Source organism: Apodemus sylvaticus, chromosome 1 (genome assembly GCF_947179515.1).
Source record: "Apodemus sylvaticus chromosome 1, mApoSyl1.1, whole genome shotgun sequence".
Taxonomy (NCBI): Eukaryota; Metazoa; Chordata; class Mammalia; order Rodentia; family Muridae; genus Apodemus; species Apodemus sylvaticus.
Genome location: NC_067472.1, coordinates 126,512,849 through 126,532,083, shown reverse-complemented (window position 1 = coordinate 126,532,083; position 19,235 = coordinate 126,512,849). Strand labels below are relative to the sequence as shown.

At 41.4% G+C, this 19,235-nt stretch overlaps 2 protein-coding genes across 3 annotated transcripts in view; both read right to left on the bottom strand.

The window, feature by feature from the left end:
• Window positions 1-326: 326 nt before the first annotated feature.
• Window positions 327-5,555, bottom strand: C1H15orf40 (chromosome 1 C15orf40 homolog). 2 transcript variants are annotated; one of them, XM_052159629.1, is made up of 4 exons: window positions 4,831-5,555; window positions 3,961-4,084; window positions 2,299-2,426; window positions 327-843 (listed from the first exon to the last, which is right to left on the bottom strand). In XM_052159629.1, the coding sequence occupies exons 1-4, from the start codon at window positions 5,023-5,025 to the stop codon at window positions 748-750; spliced, it is 543 nt and encodes a 180-aa protein (XP_052015589.1). In that variant the 5' UTR covers window positions 5,026-5,555; the 3' UTR covers window positions 327-747. The 2 variants fall into 2 exon arrangements, with proteins under 2 accessions (XP_052015589.1, XP_052015592.1); XM_052159632.1 differs by having other exon boundaries at window positions 4,934-5,535.
• Window positions 5,556-8,332: 2,777 nt separating this feature from the next.
• The window catches only part of Btbd1 (BTB domain containing 1), a 35,340-nt gene continuing 24,437 nt past the window's right edge, over window positions 8,333-19,235 (bottom strand). The window contains exons 5-8 of the mRNA XM_052159622.1: window positions 17,681-17,873; window positions 13,706-13,793; window positions 10,503-10,649; window positions 8,333-10,084 (exon numbers count right to left, since the gene is read on the bottom strand). Of these exons, the coding sequence (XP_052015582.1) occupies window positions 9,926-10,084; window positions 10,503-10,649; window positions 13,706-13,793; window positions 17,681-17,873 (587 nt within the window). The 3' untranslated portion in view covers window positions 8,333-9,925. The remainder of the gene's footprint in view (window positions 10,085-10,502; window positions 10,650-13,705; window positions 13,794-17,680; window positions 17,874-19,235) is intronic.

The window sequence follows — 19,235 nt, the reverse complement described above, 5'->3', positions numbered from 1 at the left end:
TACATCTTCATGATTATTTACTTTTTCACAAAGTGTTCCATATGATCTTTAAAAGATATAAAGAAAATACTTTTGCATTAAAAAAAAACTTAAAAAAAAATAGAAGCAGTTTTACAAAAGGTTTTTCCAGGTGTAAACTGAATTAGAGACCCCAGCACTCCAGCTATGAGGCTAAAGGAACTCCCCTAGGAGTCCAGGGAGCTGGCTCCCTGTTATCCTCCATGTGTTCGGTGATCTTCACCTCAGCTCCCAGGGCATGCAGAGCAGAGGCACCGGCACGGACTGCAGCTGTTTCACTGTAATCCCATGAAATATGTTTCAGGCTGTTTGCACTCAGAGGTTTTAAAGGTTTATTTAGTGTTGTGTGTGTGTGTGTGTGTGTGTGTGTGTGTGTGTGTACCTTGGATGTACATACATGGTCTGCAAGTACCTCAGAGGCCAGAAAAGCATGTCGGGACACTGGAGATTGTGTGAGTCCTCCAGTGTCACTGTGGGAGCTGAGCCCCGGTGCCCTGGAGGAGCAGCAACTGCTCTCAGCCGCTGAGCCGGCTCCGGCTCCGGTTCCAGCTCCCACGGTGAGGGGTTTGAGAGCCTGCGTTTACTGTATAGCCGTACACCTTCTACTTTTATTTGAGTCCGATCTTCTGTATGTATTTCGTTCTCCGCACTGGGCACCGCTGCCCTTTCCTCTGTGCCCCCGCTACCCTCATGAGCGCCTCACGAGGAGGTGCTCGCCTTTTCTCGCCTTTATTTCTTTTCAGCTTCGGTTCTCAGCTTCTCCAAGACCTCCTCTGGAGTTGTAGAAGCCAAAAGCTTCACCACCTTTTCTCGAGATTTACCACCCTGCGCCAGAAAGAAAAGACACCTTCAGCACCCTAACGCTGGCAGGAGCCACAGTCCTCGCTGTCCCCGCAGCGCGTCGGTCCCACCGCGGGTTCGGTCCCACCATGGGTTCCCAGCGCCCTGGATGCTTCCACCTCAGGGCAAGTTCCTATTTCAACATGAATGTTTACAATGTTCTAACTTCCAAGTCCTTTTTTCTTTCTTTAACACAGGATCTCATGTAGCCCAGGTTAGCCCGAACTCAATGTATAGCCAAGCATGAGCTTGAAGCCTGATGTTTTCTGTCCCTCAGGGGTGGGATGGCATGGACTTCCTGCTATACCTGGCCAATGTTTAGTTTCACGTAATTTGTTTAAATAACAAAGGAAAATAATTTAAAAAACGGAAACTCAGTATACACTTTTTAACACCTAAATATAAATAAATTTCTCCTTTGTAAATTGTTACACATTTCTGAAAATTTCAAACAAAACCAACCACATGTGCTTTCACAATCACTTAAAACAGCTCATAAAAGGATTTCTTTGAAACACAGGCTTTGAGCAGGAATGTATCTAGATGGACCATGTGTACACAGGGAAGAGTGGGGCATGCTTCATGCTAATGTATGCACGGAACCAACCCTGCCAAGGTCAGATATGCTCTGACACAGGCTGGGGGAGATCAGGACGGATTTTCAGGTGTACTTTATTAATCAAGGACTTTAAATGACACCCAGCTATGAACTGCAGGGAACAGCACTAGAACAGGTGCAGGGCTTTATAAACACAAACGTGGCCTGCTCTCTTACATACAGACTATTTTCAGCATGTCTACAGAGACGCCCAGGGGCTTGTTAAAAATCATTCTCTGGTGAGTCTGACATTCTAACTTATCTTCACGATCAGCATCTTCTCGTGGGCAAGACCAGTGTGGGGTCAGAAACACCTGGGGAACTCCAGAATGAAGATGACAAACAGGAACCATTTTAGATTCTTTTCAGTATAGTGATGTCTTGAAGTGGGCGAAATTAATCTGACAGTATGGGCAGTTGTGAATTTATGGGAAACACGCTGTGAATGAGCATACCGAAGGCCTGTAAGGACCGGGCAGTCTCTACATGGACAGAGGCAGCGGGCATGAAGGAGACGGAAATCACTCATTTTTGCGTTTAAATGAATGAGTTATTAAAAACTGGCTTTACAAGACTAGCAAGATGGCTCAGTGGCTGGGAGCACTGACTGCTCTTCTAGAATACCCAGATTTGATTCCCAGCACCCAACCATGGCTCACAACCATCTGTAACTCTAGTCTTAGAGGATCTGACAGCCTCTCTGGCCTCTGAGGGCACCAGGCACACATGTGGTATAGATAACAGCCAGACCCATATAACTTTTTTAAAACCTGGCTTTATGAAAACCTTCTATAAAATATGAACTATGATCTAAATATAATAATTTAAAATGAGAGACCCACCTTATCCAGAACCACGTCACTCTTCCTGAGGTCTAAGACCTTGGACAGGTACCGACAGAGTTCTGCATTTGCCTCTCCCTCAGATGGAGGTGCCGCGATGGCCACACCAACGGCCTCAGTGCTCAGATCTAGGGAGAAACCGCAGGAATTCCGTGCTTAAGGGGCTCCTTTCCCTCACGGAGCAAAGAGCCGCCAAGCAGTATGTATTTACCCAGGACAGGACTGCAACTGATAACTGTTGAGTTAGGTTCAGTCTCTCGCACACAAACAAGGACTGAACTGAATGACTACACTAATACTCCAGAGAAAGAGAGCCTCTCTGAAGGGCTTCACTGTAACTTAGTCCCATTATCAGCCCCATTTTACAGGTGCTGCAATTGGAACTGGGTAATGTGGCCTGTAACTTCACAGCTATGAGGAGAGCGAAGTATTTACTCAAAGTAGGTGGCAAATGATCTCGAGCTAATCCTGCATCTGAGGTCACTCAGCCATGTCCATATACATGTAACCTGTATAACAACACTCTATATACTCCACAAGAACAAGACAGTAAAAGGCTCTCCCATTACCTCTCAGACGCAGTTTTTCATTTTAGCATCTTTGAAACTGAGCTGTGTCAGATAGAAGAGTTTAGTTGTTCTAATTTTTTAAAATAATGTACATAAATCCTCATGTCCCTTATAGTTGATTCCATCTTAGACTTGACTTAGGAAAGACTGGCCCAAGACTGGGCCTGGGCACAGGCCTATAGCCCTAGCACTTGAGAGGCTGAGGCAGGAGGTAAGCTTGAGCCAGCTCGGCTACACTGTCTGAATCTCATCAGCAACAGATTCAACACAATAGGACATGAGCACAAACCAGGCCTACCTAGCACTTTGGTTTTGATATAGTATTTTCAAAATATAAAAATAATTTGGTATACAATGCTTTATCTTTGTTTTTGAGACAGGGTTTCTGTGTAGTTTCTTCAGGTGTCTTTGAACTCATTCTGTAGACCAGGTTAGCCTCGAACTCAGAGCTCTGTCTGCCTCTGCCTCCTGGGTGCTCGGATTAAAGACAAGCGCCACCAATGCCCGGTACAAAGCTTTATCTTGAAAATAAAGATTCTTAAGCTAATGCAGATCAAACTTTAACTTCACAGAGGAATCAGTCTCAGAGCTCATAGGGGTCTCAGAGCTCGGGCGTTCTCCTATTCTTTAGGTTAATGATCATTAAACTACACCAAAGAAGCTTTTCTCCATCAGTGCTTTTACTCTTTGAAACGGGATTAAGAATAGTTGAAGCTATACATAGATTTCCTAAAGTGTCCTTCCTAAACATTTTGTTATTTAGAGACAGGGCCTTGTTGTATTCTAGCTGACTTCCTGCCGCAGTTCCTAAGTACTTGTGAATTATTGGCTTATATGACCAGGCCCATCTCCAAAACACATTTTTTAAAAGGAAAAGATACAAATATTCCATCTGATTTGGTATTAAATATTATACATTTTCTTTCAAATACCTTTATATGAGACTGTAGAATATTTAAATGGAGAAGCCTCTAAATGCAGACATAAAAAATACGGTTTACAGATGCAGGATAAACTTTTAGATAACAAGGCAAAAAGAAGATAAAGAAACTGCTTGATCCACATCCGAATCCCACCCAGTGCTCAGACATACCTGTCACAGCATTCTGTTTGGAGCCGGGTTTGGCATGGATGGCTATGGTAACAAAACCTTTAGGATTAGTTGCTACAGGCCCTGCTGGAGGTGGTGTCTCTGGTTCCTTGGTTTTGTTTTTACTCTAAAATGACACACACAATTTTACAGGTTACAAAATACTTCAGTTATTTTGACCCATCACTACCCTTACCTTCACTAAACTGGGCCTACCATCCAGGAACTGGCCACCACGGCGCTTGATCGTCCCATATCCCTCCATGATCCAACACACTTTCCACCAACTGCCCTGGAAGACCTACCTCTGGCCTCCACACCTTCTCTTGTTAGACTGCTTTCTCTGGTCAGTTTATAAATTCACTTTCCCCACAAGCAGAGACTATTTATTACTTACATCTATTTGTCATGGCCTAAAACTGGAAGAATGTGTGTGTGTGTGTGTGTGTGTGTGTAGGTGCATGTCCTATTTAGATCTCTTGGCTAGTTCCCAAGTCTTAGGACTTGTTCCCATAGTCTGCTTTATAGTTCCTATTTCTCAAGAGAAGGGCCATTTATTATTCATCTTTATATCCAATGCATCGTAAAGTTCAGAGTGGGTGTGTCTCGAAAAAAACCAAATCCAAAAAAGGAGAGAGAGAGAGAGAGAGAGAGAGAGAGAGGAGAGAGAGAGAGAGAGAGAGAGAGAGAGAGAGAGAGAGAGAGAGATTAGGGAAGTTGTCTCCTTGACAGAAAGGAAGCAATCTGCCTGCCACCATTGGGAGGCAGAATGCATAGCCTGCCGGGAAGTGTAACCCTCAGAGCAGCGGGTGCGTAGTGAGCCCACTCAGTGTTCCTAGGGCGACCTAATGTGCGACCCAGGAAGTCTCAGACCTGAACCCGAAGGGAGGTCTTCCGCCCTCCAGGCGCTGATTCAGTTCCCCGCCAGTGTAGCCCCGTGGCCCACCCTCTCCATATCACGGGGCTTGCCACTGGCCTTGCTTGTCGCACCGGCTTTCTTAGGCATTGTGGAACCACACAGGAGTCTAACAGAGGCCGAGCACGGCGACCTAAGGCAAGCTGCAGCATCCCAACCTCGCAGGCGCCAAGGAGGGCATCAGCGTGGCGGAAGAGTCCTGTGCGCCTGCGCACGTCACGAGCGGAAGCGACAAGCGCGTCGGCCCGCACCTTAGAGCGCCACCTCGCCCCGAGATGGCGCTGTTTTCATTCCTTTGCAACCTGCCAGCCTTTGGGTGTGATCCATTGGTGGGTGCGGCATCTTCTTCAGCAGAGGGAAAGTTGTCACCTATCTTTAAGATTGGCAAGAGCAGCCAGTCTCGGTGCTCGCCTGCCCAACGCGGCACCTTGGCCACTCGCACGGGGCAGTGTGAAAGGATCCACTGTGGAGTGGAATAAAACCGCTGGAGCAACTGGAACAGAGGCAAATCAAAGCAAGTGCTAGTAGGGACTGGCAATGTCCAATTAGGGTACAATGTGTTGATAGTATATGCCCAGAGGTAGGAAGATTGCTACCTAAATGGGAGATTGCTTGTAACCATTTTGAGGATCTTTGGGACCCGAATGGTCTGAAATAGGGGAAATATCATCTGAAGATGCCCATGTCTACGGCTAGCAAACAGTTTTGTGAGTTGGGGGGGGGGGGCGGAGGGTTGGGGTACATTAAGTTTGAAATGATTGGAGACATCCAAGTGGAATAGTTAAGGAGCTACCTGAATACCTAACTAAAGCATCAGAGACCCGTGCCAGTGAGAGGAGAGAGGGCAGGGAGGGTGGAGAGAGGAGAGGGGAGGTAAGGAGGAAGGTAGAGAACGAGACAAATGTTAAAAGGGCCACAGCATTCAGATGGAGAAGCAGGCGAGACTGGACTGGGAGTGCTGAAAACAGCCACCAACGGTTGGGATCAGACTGGGCTGTCTCATTTACTCGGAGACAACATTGTCATATGACAAGTTAGCATGAGAAAGTGGCTAAAGCCTTAAGGCTTAGGTGATCCAGGTGTTAAACCACACCACACCTATTTATTTAGAAATAAATTATAAATAGAGGCACAAAGTGGAGTCAAATTTATACTGTAATTTGGTGAATTTTGAGGTGAAATCATGATACTCTCTTGAGCAGTGGTTCTCAACCAGTGTGGGTCTCCACCTTTGCCAAACCTCTCCCTAAAAATATTTACAATTCTTAACAGTGAAGTTAGTTATGAAGTAGCAACAAAAGTAATGCTATGATTAGGAGTCACCGCAGCATGAGGAACTGTATTAAAAGGTCACATCATTAGAAAGGGTGAGACCCACTGCTCTAGAGACTTGACAATTTTTTAAAGGGAGGGAACACTTGTTTGTGAATTTCTGATGGTGCCTGGCATGTGACTGGATGGGTAAAGGAGAGGGAAGAAATACCCTCTAAGGAACCCTTCAGCCTTCTCCACAGGTACCTCCAGAGCACCCCATCACCAGAAAGAGCAGGAACCCTCCCTCCTTAGATCAATCTGTCCCACAGCCACCTGCCCCAATGGAAAGAATAGGGGTTGTGATCCAATGGCAGGAATCCAATGTAAAATTAAGTTTTTTGTTTTTGTTTTGTTTTTTGGATTTGGTTTGGTTTTTTCAAGACAAGGTTTCTCTGTATAGCCCTGGCTGTCCTGGAACTCACTCTGTAGACCAGGCTGCACTCGAACTCAGAAATCCGCCTGCCTCTGCCTCCCAGAGTGCTGGGATTACAGGCGTGCGCCACCACTGCCCGGTGTAAAATTAGGCTTTAAAACCTCTTAAGATTTGATCTTAAATCAGTGGAGTTAATGGTTTGGTTTGGCATGTATGAAGAATAAATAATATGGTTCCGTCTCATCTTTTGAATGTGAGGACAAGAATAGAGAGAGACAGAAGGCTGAAGAAGGCACTAGGAAGATAAGAAGGGCAGTAAGTGATGCTGATACCATTACTGTTCTATATACACCTTTCCTTTGAAAGTGTATGCCTTCCTAAAACTTCATGTTGACCTAAAATACATTTGAAAGTAGAAATATTCCATCTTAAACTGTTGGACAGATAAGAGAATAGCAGTGTATTAAAGGAATAATTTTTAAATTATTCATATTCTATAGTAGGTACAGGTTAGTGAAAATATATAATATATATATTATATCATGTCCTTATATAATTGTATAATACTATATAATAACATTATTATTGTTGTTATTATTAAGACAGTGCCTCTCTCTGTAGTCCTGGCTCTCCTGGAATTTGTTTTGTAGACTGGGCTGGCCTCCAACTCAAGAGATCCACCTGCCTCTGTCTCTCCAGTGCTGGGACTAAAGGTGTGTAACACAGCTGCCTGGCTGTTTTGGCAACTCAACAAAGCATTTTTCCTGCTGTAGTGGCTATTCCTGGTTGTCAACTTGACTATATCTGGAATGAACCACAGTCTAGAATTGGAAGGCTCACCTATGATCCTAATTTGGAGGCTCAGAGATATAAGTTTCTGACCTGGACTTTGGTATGGAGATCTTGAAGCATAGGGGCTATGAATTCCAGAAGATTAAGACAAGGAGATCTCCAATTCAAGATCATCTGGGATTAAAGCATGGAGGCACATGCCTTTAATCTGGGCCACACCCTCTGCTGGAGATATATAAGGACATTGGAAGAAGGAAGATTTACTCCCTCTTCCTTGCCTGCTTGCCTCATGGAACTGAGCAACTGCTAGATCCTTGGATTTCCATCCACAGCTGCTGCTGCCCATTTTGGGGGAGTTGGACTATAGACTGTAAGTCATCGACAAATTCCCTAACTATATAAAGACTACCATACATTCTGTGACTCTAGAGAACCCAAACTGATACACCTGTCCAATAGTGTGGGGCATAAAAATTACTTTAAATCATATCCAGTGCCACATAGTAACCTTTCTAATTACTAACTTCTTTGTTTGGGCATGGTAATACCAATGAACAATGATGCAGTGACAAGCAAGAATGTATGCAAACACTTAGAGCAAAGGCCAGTGCACAGTAATCACTCCAGCTGCAATGACTGCCATTTTGAACTAGGGATGGAATTCAAACTAGGTGTCTTAGTCAACGGTCTACTGCTGTGGTTTCAGAGGTTTAGTCCATTATCCTCATGGCGGGAAGCATGGTGGTATGCAGAGGCCACAACTACGAATAGTGCTACCCGCCATGAGCCTATGGGGTATTCTCATTCAAACCAGTACACTGGGCAACTGCTGTACCTTCGAGTTATTCCCTGCCCAACTCTGTAAGTATTAGTTAAAATTAGAAGTGCATAAAAGCTAAACTTTAATTAACTGGAACTTTTGTTCCAAAGTAGTATCTCATTCAAGATTCAGAGAAAAAGAGAAGTAACCCCAAAAAAGGTAAACAAAAAGGATAAATTTATTTTAAAAATTCCAGGTGATGTCCCAATGTCAGTGAGTGGTTCCGTATCTTGTACTTTCTATGACTATATTCAGTTACAGTTGCTTAGTAAAACACAAGGCATTTAAATGCCCCAAATGTCAAAAAGCACTAACTTACCTCTGGCATGCAACACTGGCTGAGGAATGGTTACTACATACGGTCTTATCTTCAGTTAAGCAGAATCACACACTCCATGGGTAATTCAGCTAACTGAGGCTTATACCCATAAGATCATGGTACCAGAACAGACTGAAAATAGTTCCCTTTCTTCAACAACTTCCAAGAGATCCTGGCCACCAACACATCACCTCCCTGCCCTCTTGAAAAATACAAAATATTATTTTTGATGAAAACTTTTATATCCTATTTAGAAAAATTCTTAAGTTGATACTTAAAAGAATTTTTATTTTTAATAATTTTCCACAACTATCTGATAGACTGATACACCTTAAGCTTAATTATACAAGATTTTTTGTAAGATAATCATTTTCAAGGGGAAAATGTTATCTTACTTATATTTTAAAAATCTGCTTTATATAAAAATGTAGAAATGTTACACTGCCAAATATCCTTTTGATCCACTCTTACTATAGATATAGTATAGTGGCATTGATGCCAGTCACATCAATGAGGTCACAAATATCAAGCATTTCCACTTCTTGGGAAGAACTATGTAGGTGACAAGAAGCCTCCTTCCTTTTCGGCAGGAGTGACTGGCTGGATAGCTTTATGATTCAACACAGCTGTCAGGGATCTTGGTGTTCTACCCCCTTCTTGCTGTATAAGGGCACTGCAGTGCTGAAGTGCTCATCTGTTGGCATCTGTCATCTTTCAGTCACCTAGGATTACTGGCAGCACCCATGACAGGCTTAGTGGGATGGGAGTGATAAGGAATCCATCTTAGATCATCCCTTTAGATCTGTTTACATGACATTGAGAATTTATAGAACCCCACTTCCAGCTTTAAACAGTACTGTGAGATAGCTCCGACACTGTTACAAATGCCTCCCTGTAAATAAATGCGCTCAACCTTTCCTTGGGTGTTCTCCAGGCTTACTTTTAGCATTATTCCAAAAGCTAATGACCAGATATTTGAAAACCCCAAATATAAAGTGAGTTTTCTTAACTTTCTGAAATTAATTATTTGAGTTAAAAAGAATTCCGTAGGATTACTCACCCATCTCATCTAACCTTCAAAACAGTTAAAACACAAGTTAAAAAAAAAAAAACCCAAACACCCATATCTGCTATTTATGACAAGAATCTCTCAATTCCCAAACTACTGAAAGATCACAAGTCAGCAGAACTATGAAATCACACAAGACGAAGCAGAAAAGACAGCAATTTACACACAAATCTGGTTCTCTTTGCTTCGAGAGTTACAAGAAAAAGCAAAGTCTGCTTTGAATCATGCAGAGACTTAAATTAACTATTTTAATTCTAAGAAACTAAAATGCTTCTTAATCAGTAATTATAAATACTCAAGACACTCAAACTATTTGTGGCCAGTTGTTTATGCTTTTGAGATTAGACTGAATGGTTAACACTAGATTATGTATAAAATATTATTTCTGGTATTTGTCCATCTTCTATTGATGTGCCATTGTTATTGCCAGGGGAACTGAAAAATAAGAACACAGTCTTGCTTGCAGCAGGGGTCTCGTGTACAACTTTCTTCAGTCCTTTTGTGCCATAGTGAGAATCTGGACCCTAAATGAAAAGAAACAGTTCAGTGATTGATATTTAAGAAGCACTCAATGTGTTCTGATTTGTCTAATGGTCTACCCTATTCATTATAGACTCAGTATAAAATTTCATACAGCCATCTAATGAAATATGAGGTTACTGCTTAAAAACAATTTTAATAGCAACATGGAGTTCGGCTATTAACAACTGTGAGGTTTGAGAAAACGATTGTGAAAGTTCAATTTCCTTTAAACAAAAGGGAAGCTCTTGGGAAGAACTTTTCTCTCAGAGCAGATTAGTACTGGGCAGCACTTAATGCAGCAGAGCATCTTCGCTCCGGTTTCCTCTTTGTAAGAGCTCCATGCTAGTGACTCTATAAACATGGAAGCGGGGGCCTCCTGAGTGCCTGGTGGCACAGCCTGAGGGGCTGAGCGGCTCTCACCTTGAGTGTGGCGCATGCGGTGTAACAGATGTTGGGCAGGATCTCTATCGGTTCTTTGAACATGACCCTGAATGTGTTAGCAGTCCCATCACAGCTGAATCCAGTATCATTCTGTCCCAAGGTTTGTTTTTTCTCATATTCAATGATCTGGGATTTTTAAAAGAGAAGTTACACTTAAGTTAAATTGTAGCAGACTGTGGGAAAGAATATGAAGCTTTTAGAAATTGTGACACAGTGTAAACTTTTCTCTACTTGTCTATCAAAGATTTTTAAAGCATGCGACAATCAGAAAATGGTCCTTCAACTCATACATCACAAGAATAGGGAACGCATCAAGCAACAGGGGCTTAGTTACAGAAGGATTCTGTAAAAAACAGTAGAGTTTTGTGTACAAACTTTAGAATGTGGCCTTGTAATGTTAGAAGGAAAGAATGTATCCTCCTTGTTTAGCCCATGTCTTATTCCTACAATAATCTCAACACGTTCAGCTTCAATATTTACTGATACTAAAATGTCCTTAAATGCATTGTCATGTCTGTGAGTAAGTTCAGTTAGTTCTATCATATGTGCCAAGTGGTAAACAGAGCACTAAGAACACCCCTCCAGTAAGGTCCCGGCTACAGGAACATGCTGGCAGTGCCTGCTCAGAGGAGGAGGACAGAGTTAACCACTTCTGTTGAGGAGGGCTGAAGCTTTGCGGAGGACAGCTTGACAAGCTCCAGCCACAGCTTATCAAGTGATCCGAAGGGCTCCACCCAGGACAGGATGCAGGGCACCCTTACCCCACAAGCCTGCCTTTCTGCCAGCATTCTAGCAAACAATAATGAAATGAGCAAAAGCTACCTAAAGCTAAGGTTAGAACAGTGGTTCCTCTATAGGGGAAGGCGGAAGGATCACTAAGAGTTCAAGATGTTGTTTTGTCTTGTTCCTTGACTAGGCATTAGTTATACAGGTGTGTGCAGTCTGTGAAAACTAAGACATATACCATTTATTCATATAACCTGCTTCCTTTCCAAGTTTTTGTTTGTTTGTTTCTTTAAAGACAAGGTCTCACTATGTAGTTCTGGCTGGCGTGGAACTCCCAAGGGCTGGGAATAAAGGCATCTACCACCACACTCAGTGAACATACCCTTCAAATATCTACTACCAGTTCGATAACAAAAGAGGTCATACCATTATGAGGTGTCATTATCAGCATGCAGATTCATTTTAACACCTTTTTGTGTCAATTACCGTAAATTTACATTACTTCCTACTCAGTACTGCTATGGAATTTTGGGGAGTTGAGATGGAGTGTGATGTAACTGCTATAGTCCTAAGAGTTACTATCTTTCCTTAATAATCCACATAGCTAATGGCAGGGAAGATATGGATCAGCTTTCAAAACTGCCTCTCTCACCAGGCAGTGGTGGCGCACTACTGTAATCCCAGCACTTGGGAGGCAGAGGCAGGCAGAGTTCGAGGCCAGCCTGGTCTACAGAGTGAGTTCTAGGACAGCCAGGGCTACACAGAGAAACCCTGTCTCAAAAAACAAACAAACAAACAAACAAACAAACAAACAAACACAAACAAATGCTCTTCTTCTATTACACAAGTTTCTAGTACTTTCATCTGTTAATATAGCTGAGTCAAAATCTCTTGAGATGTGCATGGCTCTCATTTTAGATGAAAGGTAAAGTGTACCTCAAACAAGCAAGCATATAAAGATGAACTTTCACATAGAAGATGCCTCGTCTGTCTACAATACCAGACTTCCTTTCTAGGCCACAAGTCTTTGAGATAAGGACCTAAGAGCTGGAGAGATGGTTCAGCAGTTAAGAAAACTTAGTGTCCCTTCAGAGGATGGGTTCAGCTCCCAGTAACCACATGATGGCTCACAACTGTCTCTAAGTCTACTTTCCAGGAAACCCAATGTTTCCTCTGATCTCTTCAGGTTCTTGCAGGCACATGGTGCACATACATACACTTACACACATACACACAATAAAACAAATACTTAAGAATCCTCTAGATGAGCAGGGTGGTGGTGGTGGCACACGCCTGTAATCCCAGCACTCTGAGAGGCAAGCGGATTTCTGAGTTCAAGGCCAGCCTGGTCTACAGAGTGAGTTCCAGGACAGCCAGGGCCACACAGAGAAACCCTGTCTCGAAAAAACCAAATCCAAAAAAAAAAAACCAAACAAACAAAAAATTCCTCTAGATGGTTCTAATAAAACTTAGCAGGTGCTGGGGAAATGGGTTAGTGGATAAAGTATCTGCCTCACAAACATGAAGTTCTCATTAAGTGTCCTAACCCTGAGTTCAAGGCCAGCCTGTTCTACAGAGTGAGTTCTGGGACCCTGAGAGACTGTCTACACATAAAAGTAGATGGCACCTGAGGAACGACACCACGAGTTCTTCTGGATTCTACATGCATTGACATGTATGTCTGCATATGTAAACATACTTGACCCCATACACAAAAAACGGCATAAAAATAACTTTCCTTTGTTTCTGGCTATCACAGAAATTGTTTTTAGTCACAAATAATACAAAATATCAACATTTTAAAAGCATGCATTTCATTACAAGGTTCAAAGATTTCACTATTAAAAAGAATATAGTGGTTAGCATTTATAAGGCATGGGTTTTTTTTTGTTGATAAAACCTTGAAACATGATTTTTATTTGTTATACTTTATGTACTTTTTTATACTTTATATATAAAGTAGATGCATTGCATAGTTCATAAGTGATTTGTTTTCCAAAATAATTTTACTTGACAGAGTATGTGACCCAAGGGAGAGCAGTAGACCTCTTGGAAGTGTGAGACAGAAGAGGCATTTAATGATCTTTCCAACTGCACATTAATGCCCTATCTCAAAGACCTGAGGCAGAGCAGCCCTACAGAACGGCCAGAGGAGGCATAGTGGCACACGCCTGTAGTCTCAGTACTACAAAGACAAGAAGGATGGCAAGTTCAGACTGTCCTCAGTGCGAGACCCCGTCAAAATAGAACATGAGATACTTCCGGTACACTTAATACTTTCATAAAGGACCTAAATTTCCTGACACGCATTTTTTACTTTGCATCAACCACAAAACAGAATACCACTGATGCTTCCTGATGCCTTTAACAACGACAATGAAACTTATTTTTTTGTTAAGACAGTATTTACTGAAAAGTTGCTGTTGCATCTCAGGATGCAGAGAGAAGAGGAGTACCTGTATATTCACTTGATAATCCGTGGGCCCGTGAATAGATCCATACAAACCAAATCCAACTACAGAGATTCTTCTGTTAACTGTGAACCTGCGAGAAAGAAGCCCATTACAGAATAACAGGAACAATTCTCCAAGTGCTCATATTTTGAAGGCTATAGCTTTTTACAGGTATTACCTGAATTTTACTTAAAAACAAAAACAAAAAACCTATCATAATCAAAACCCTATCATAATTGTCATAAAAGAGGATTTTGAAAGTGTCATCTTCTTGGTCCACAAAACCTAATGTGAACTGAAGAGAAACTATAGGATTTGTTCTGTACAGTCAAAGGACTGTAACCTAAATGACTACTTTTATTATAATGGTTGATTCTGTGCTGCACTTATCCAAATCTCTCTCATGAATATGCTAACCATAAAGACCAAAGTTCCAAACTTGAACAATCTATCTATCTATCTATCTATCTACCTATCTATCTATCTATCTATCTATCTATCTATCTATCTATCAGAAAGCCTCTATCTACCTATCTATCTATCTATCTATCTATCTATCTATCTATCTATCTATCTATTTATCTATCAGAAAGCTGCCCAGATATGTAGCTGTATAGTGGAAAATGTGCCCAGGTTCTGTAGTAGTCAGTCCTCAGCAAACAAGGAAAAGGGAGAAAGCGTTTGAAGCAGCCTGTAAAACCAGAAGTGAAGGCTGTCAACTCCTGTTGGTGAACTATTATCAGATTCTGTGTTTTAAGCTCTTAATCATGTAAAACAGTAAAAATGAGCACTGATTCACTGCAATCAACCTTGGATAATATATGTTAATGATAATGTGTGATTTAGAGAAAAATTGTTTAATAAGGCTTTCATTAGTTCCTTAGAATAAATCCCAGAAGTAGCACTGATAAAAAAAAAAAAAATCAAAGCACACTCCTTGGCCCTCTGATATTGGTTAAACTGTTTCAAAGAAGTTTCAACATTTGTTATTTATTTATTTTGTTTTTGTTTTGTTTTGGTTTGGTTTGGTTTTTTCGAGACAGGGTTTCTCTTTTTAGCCCTGGCTGTCCTGGAACTCACTCTATAAACCAGGCTGGCCTCAAACTCAGAAATCTGCCTGCCTCTGCCTCCCAGAGTGCTAGGATTACAGGTGTGCACCACCACTGCCCAGCTTATTTATTTATTTTTAAATTTTAGACAAAATTCTTTAATCATGTGCAACCAAACTAGAATTTATTCCAAGTTTAGAGAGGTAGATAATCCTCGTCTATTATAGCATGTTCAAGTTTCATTTATGTTTCATGTTAAAACTTTAATTTCCCAGTGGGTAATCCTTCCCTCTCCATCCAATTCTAACTGCTCATCTGGCCTCAGAGTTTCTGACCTGGATAGTGTTTTCCATAGAAAAATTCTTGGCTTTTGTTCCATTGTCCTTTTTCATATCTGAGCTGTTCCTCTCTTTTTAGAAGAGAATTTATTCTCCCAGATTAACTGTATTTTGTTAGGCAACTCCCTTACCAAACAGGTGGGACTTCTGAAAGGGATTTTCTAAGATACTCACAGTAATTTGGAAAGTTAATTTATCCCTATCAAAATGTGATTCGAGTGAACGTTCTCTAGATAGTACTATTTTCAGGACATTCCAGAGTTTAATTCTACTCTATTACAGTAACATTCAATATAACAAATGTATAACTTACTGCAGTATAGTACAGTACATACTTGCATGTTATTTACTCAGCGTAACTCAATTTTTAAACATGTTCAGTCTTGGGTTTCCGTTCATATGTGAGCCATGCCACGCTAGCCATTCTGTGACGGCTAGTGCACTAGCTGTTTACATCACTGTACATACAGCTGCTGCTGCTGCTCACTTCTGTAACTGAGGGCTTTTTATTTTATCAGAGTTGTGGTGAGAATAATCTCAATTTCACATTTAAAGCAGCAACTATTCTTTTACTAGTTCCAACAGGTTTTTTTCTTCACCCTAAGGTTTATAGGCACAAGGAGTGAGTGATGCTACAACTCCTGTGATGTACAGAACAGATTCCTACAGCCAGGGATCTCCAAATCATTAAAGGAAATTGTTTGTGACTATAAGCTATAATCATATTTTATTTAAAAACCAAAGACATTTAAGTACAATTTCACTGACTTCCACAAAAGGCAAGGACCACGTATGTAAAGAAACTCTTACATAATTGTTGTTGCCATTGTTAATTGTGTGTAAACTCGCATTCATCTGTCTGTTAGATGTGAAGATACAAAGACCCTTCTCTTCCTTAGACTCAAATCCTGCAAATACCTCATCCTATCTTGTTATTGCATTTTACAAAAAGATCACTTGGAGTTGTGACTTGAGGACGGCTGCCCACTACCAGCCACTTCACCTGGGTCCATTAGATCCAGCCCAGAGCAGTTTCTTGCACTGCCCCACCCTGCCCTATCTTTTCTGCCTGTGCAGCAAAGCTGAACTAGGAAAGTCTCTACCTTCAGTTTGCCTGGAACATACAACTAAAGTCTCTGGCAGAAAATGACTAAACAGTGAGCAGTGACTTTAGAGTTATAAATAGCTCGGCTAGTAGGTAAGTTCAGATATGGAAAAGTGAATGTTGGAGTGTAAAGCATGAACATGTGCACTTTGTAGCTGACATGGGAATATAGAGAGAGATGTACTCTTCAGTTTGCCGGCTAGTGTCTTACCTAAAGTCTATATACTGAAGTACTAATTTCACTTTAAGCTTCAATATTTCTCTTTAAATTTTTATTATCAGCTGTATTTATTTCTCCTTTGTATTACAGATATGCCATTTATCCCCTAAATTGTGACACTATGAATTTCAAGTCAGTAAAGGAATAAGTACAAAATATATACTACAGAAAAACTGAGCTTCCAAGAGCTGTATACTAATGTACATCCAGAATTAATGGGAAAGATCTCTTCCTTCCTGATTCTATAGGGCCCTAATTTATGACAGCAACAATCGCCACCAAAACTCAGTAAAACTGGTAGATATCTCTAGCTAGATTTTTAATTTCTCTTCAATAGTCTATTATTGTTAGAGAAATGCTAACAATTTAACCAGGTACAAAGATAAATTTTTATCAAAGGCACCTCCCACCCACCAAGAGTCTTGCTGCCTATTGGAACCACTGTCCCTGTGGTCTCTTACTCTGATGAGCTGTATTACTGACCTGCTTCTTGATTCTCCAAGCACATACTATTTGTTCTCCCAGCATTATCCCATTAAGGTAGAGTGGATATGTACAATTTCTTCTATATGGTGAGGCTCAGCTAGCATATGTGCCGTGTTCAACTCTTATCTGAATTTTGTTTCCTTCAGTAATTAATCACATGGTATTTTCCTCTTTCAGTGCTCAAGGAAACTCTGTTCCTTGAATGTTGGATAACAACTCACCTGTAAAAACTTTGTGAATGGACAGTTCTCTGATAACTTAATTCTTCCCAGGGTAATTGGTCTACTCAGGCTTTCTTCTTCGGTCAATTTTGATAATTTATATTTGCCTATAAAATGATCCATTCCATCAAGATGTTCAATTTATTAGCATAGAGTAAACCCAGAACTAAAGTAAAAATTTTAGCATATGATAGTCTCATTTTAATTTCTAAATATGAATTTAAAGAACTGCTTCTAGGATGGTTTGTTTGTTAATCTTTTAAGGAAAACAGATTACAAGTTGATCAACTTTCCTACTTTTAATTCACTACTTTCTTCACTTGCCTATTTAATTTCTTTCGGGCTCTTTCTATGTTCATTTTCTACTTACTTGGACTAAATACTTAAATCAGTTGTTCCTTCTCTTATTTGCTAAACCAGTTATTTTTTCTTTTGTGCTCAGCTTTGGCCTCACCCTGTATTAAGCAAACTATAAAATAAAATACTTGTTAACTACCTCTCATGAGGACAGAGACTAACCACTAACAATCCCCTCCGCCCTCGCCAAGCCCACACGTACCTGATCCGATCGCTAGTCCCGCTGTAGCCCCAGCGGCTCTCCACTTGCTGGAACCTGTTGATGCAGCACTCTTTTCCTCTGAGGCAGCACCGGGGCCGGTCAATGTACTCGACGCGGGGTTTAGGATTGACGGTAAAATGAAGAAAGAGGTTCACCACTTCACGATCTGACAAAATTCCAGATTGAGCAGGACCTGGAAAAATATAAAGTAAACTTAGCATGTAAAATTTTAGCATACATTTGAAGTTTTGGTCAATCCCTTTGGGCTAACCTGAAAGAAAGCATTAAGATAAGTGAAGGCTTAGATGAAACTCCACCATAACAAAAAGGATTTTTCTGTCCACTCCACTGAGTACCATGACTTCTATTCACCAAAAGAATCATTTATTCTTTCTGATGGCAAATCACTTCCAAGGTCAGCAGGTACCGGTGACCTTCCATCTCCCACTTAATACTTGCCTGAGGCTATAATCTGAACAAAGGGACATTTGGGCCAGAAGGACAGGAATAATGCTTTATTTCTGGAGTTTAGAAGTGAGCACAAGGTGAGAACCACGTCTAGGAAAGCCGTGGAAACAGACAACCACATAGAGTAGAATCTTTCAGGTGACTGGCTGTCTCTCACTGGAGCACTTCAACCTTACAGAGTTAATGCTGCTCCCTCATAGAGAGGCAGAGCCTTTGCAAAGCAAGCAGAAGCAGAAGAGACTTCAAAAAACTATAATTTTAGATTAGGAAGCTTACTAATTTAAAAAAAAATCTCAGTGTGAGCAGCAGGTGCAGTGGCACATCCCTGTAATCCTGGGACTTCACAGGCAGAGGCAGCTGAATGTCTATAAGCTCGGGATCAGCACACTCTACATAGCAACTTCCCTATAGTCACTGTGGCTATGTAGTGACACCCTGACTCAAATAAGTTTTAAAAAAAACATACAAAATGACAAAATATATTGCTCAGCATGCATGACCCAAGCTTTGCTACTTTGAAATCTGTGGACAAGGAAAGAGTAAGGAAGCAAACAAGCAAGAAAGAGGACAGAGAGGGAAGGAGGGAGAGAAGGAAGGACGTAAGAAACAGAAGAGCGTCTGTGAATGATGAAATAAGGGATGAAGATGAAAACTCGTCTTCCTCCAGATGGATTAGAATTTTAAGGGCCAGGGCTGAGGAGACTCCTTATTATGCAAAGTTGAATCCCCAGCACCCATGTAAAAAGCCAAGCACAGTACAAGTAAGAGGCTGTCCCCCAAAAAAGCTGTCTTAATACCCAATGTGCATAGTTCTTAAGGAACCACACCCATGACTGACCTCTGGCTTCTATATACTGTGCAATGCCTCACACCACACACACTTTTTAAGGTTAAAAATGCATGATAATTCAAAAGCCCGGGGCAAAAGGATTTTCCTTCATTGAAAAAAAGGAAGTCTTCCCTGGGCAGGGTGGGGGCACACCTTTGATCCCAGCACTCAGGAGGCAGAGGCAGAGGCAGAGGCAGAGGCAGAGGCAGAGGCAGAGGCAGAGGCAGAGGCAGGCAGATCTCTGAGTTTGAGGCCAGC

Bases quoted from the DNA above. Each gene is read 5' to 3' on its own strand.
- C1H15orf40 (XM_052159629.1), bottom strand. From the start codon at position 5,025: ATGCTGCAGCTTGCCTTAGGTCGCCGTGCTCGGCCTCTGTTAGACTCC. The intron at 2,427-3,960 runs GTATGTCTGAGC...GTTTCTCCCTAG, and splicing joins CAAACAGAATGCTGTGACAG to ATCTGAGCACTGAGGCCGTT. The intron at 844-2,298 runs GTGGGTCTCTCA...TTTCTGGCGCAG, and splicing joins GTGACGTGGTTCTGGATAAG to GGTGGTAAATCTCGAGAAAA.